A 2,148-nucleotide genomic window follows, 5' to 3' on the forward strand; every position below is an offset into this window, starting at 1 on the left:
ACGCACGTTTCACGATAATCGTTGCGAATATCTTGCGTTAACGTTTTTCAACATTTAATGGAACGAAGTTTTTTCTTTTTTTTTTTTTCCTAAGAATCTTTTAATCAATCCCTAATCTCGATCTAAATACATCGTATATATTTATATCGGCGAAAACGTTGAAATCGTTTTCAAGATCACGAATATCACGCTTCCCGAATTCAATTCGAATGTGAAAAGTGAAAAATAGACATCTCGCTATTCTTATTTTCGATAATTTATCAGGCTTTGGGGAGCCTTTAAATTAAATCGTCGAATTATATATACTCTCTCTCTCTCTCTCTCTTGAGAGAGAGAATATATTTATTCGCGAATGGACGCTTTGATCACGGCATTAATTTTTATTTTTCCACTCAAAGATCGATCAACTCTACGAAGAACAATTTTTATATTTGCATATATAAGAGTGAAAAATTATTTTTGTAATTTTAATTTTCCTCTAATTTTTTCCCCTATGTGAATCCCGAAGAATGCGATTCGAATTAAAAATAGTGGATAGAATTTGAGAATATTTCTCTCAAAATGGACATTCCAATTGTTTCTTTCACGAGAAGCACAACGAAGGAAGCGTCCATACGCGAGAAATACAAAAAACGTCGCGAAGACGAAGAGAAGACAGAAGTAGAGGGATTATCGATATTATTCACGGGGATTCCGTGGCCTGTATCAATTCGAAGTTGACAGGATAGGCTGGTCACGTGGCGCGGGCTTGTCGCGGGCAAAGTCGATTCGAGGCGCGTATACCGAGAAAAGTGAGAAAAATCAACATGACGTTGATGGACGCTCTCGACGTAGCGTTTCGCCGATCACCGCCATGCATAGCCGCCGGTTTTTCCTCTTCTACAAACAGAAATGGGGCAATGAGAAAATAACGTGCCGCCTCGGTTGGAAATAGACAAGGGAAAAAGTTATGGGGAAAATTAAACGTTGGAGGGAAAGTAAACGTGAACTGAAAATTGAAGATTTTTCTCAAAATAAACGAAATATTTCTCCGCCAATGAAAATACACACACAAATATATACATATATATATATATACGAAGTTTGAAATAAAGTTTGTCGAATATATTTGCGGTGATTATTTTTTATCAAAAAAAGAAAATACTCCTCGAGTACTCGTCTTTCTCAAACAATTTCAGAAACGAGCCAAAAAGAAAGTGAGAGAGAGAAAAAAAAAAGAAAGAAAACGAGCTGTCGCGTCTCGATGCCATTCTCGAGGGAGGCCTTCTCTTTTTATGGCCGATAAAAAAAAGTAACCAGATATCGAAACACATCCACCCTATCTTCCACGATTTTTATCCCTCGTTTCCAGAAAGAGTGGGATGGAAATATGGATGGAAAGTTTGCCGGTAGGGGAAAGAGCGTTAAAAGTATTATTATATATTATATTAACCTTCGATCACGTGTATCATGATATACGCAGGTCTCGCGTTGCTCGGGGAACAAGTGTAATTAGCACCATGGGAAAGTTTCACTTTGTCGACGACCAGGATCGACCCGTTTTTCGTAGCTTCAACCCTCACACCTGGCTCGTCGTCGTAGTTGATCATGCGCCCCTCTCGATACCAGAAGATGAAGCTGGGCGCCTCGGTCGATGCGATTAATTGACACTCGAGTCGAAGGCTCGATCCTTGCTTCACGTGCAGGTCGGGACCACCGGGGATCACGGAGTACGCCTCCGTCACTTTCAATCGAATGAATCGCTGTTGGACCGGCTCCGTTTGAATCTGTTTCCAACAGATTTTTTTTTCTTTTTCGTGTTGTTATTTATTAACGAATTCAATAAGTGAATAAGTTTACCTGGCACTCGTAGAGACCGGCGTCGTCGCGTTTAACGTTCTTGATCAGTAACGTCCAGTCTGGGCTGTTTGAGACGACCACGAATCGCGTATCGATGGCGTGTGTACCCGTCCCCAACGTCAGTAATTGCCTGTCCTTTCTTCTGATCCACGTCACCTGGAACGATAAATTGATATTGGTTATTATAGAGAACAATTTAATGTACGAATTTTAACCCTTTGCACTCGAGGCAACTCGAACCAGCAACTCAAATCCAGCAAACAATGTGTTCGGTGGCCTCATAAGATAATTACTCATAAGATAAGATTA

The 2,148-nt window shown here is 40.1% G+C and overlaps 1 protein-coding gene across 1 annotated transcript in view; it reads right to left on the reverse strand.

The window, feature by feature from the left end:
- Positions 1–690: 690 nt before the first annotated feature.
- The window catches only part of LOC102681407 (neural cell adhesion molecule 2-like), a 58,038-nt gene continuing 56,580 nt past the window's right edge, over positions 691–2,148 (reverse strand). Inside the window, exons 4-6 of the mRNA XM_006607607.2 lie at positions 1,840–1,995; positions 1,433–1,766; positions 691–879 (exon numbers count right to left, since the gene is read on the reverse strand). Of these exons, the coding sequence (XP_006607670.1) occupies positions 734–879; positions 1,433–1,766; positions 1,840–1,995 (636 nt within the window). The 3' untranslated portion in view covers positions 691–733. The remainder of the gene's footprint in view (positions 880–1,432; positions 1,767–1,839; positions 1,996–2,148) is intronic.

Source organism: Apis dorsata, unplaced genomic scaffold (genome assembly GCF_000469605.1).
Source record: "Apis dorsata unplaced genomic scaffold, Apis dorsata 1.3 scaffold_8, whole genome shotgun sequence".
NCBI classification, from domain to species: domain Eukaryota; kingdom Metazoa; phylum Arthropoda; class Insecta; order Hymenoptera; family Apidae; genus Apis; species Apis dorsata.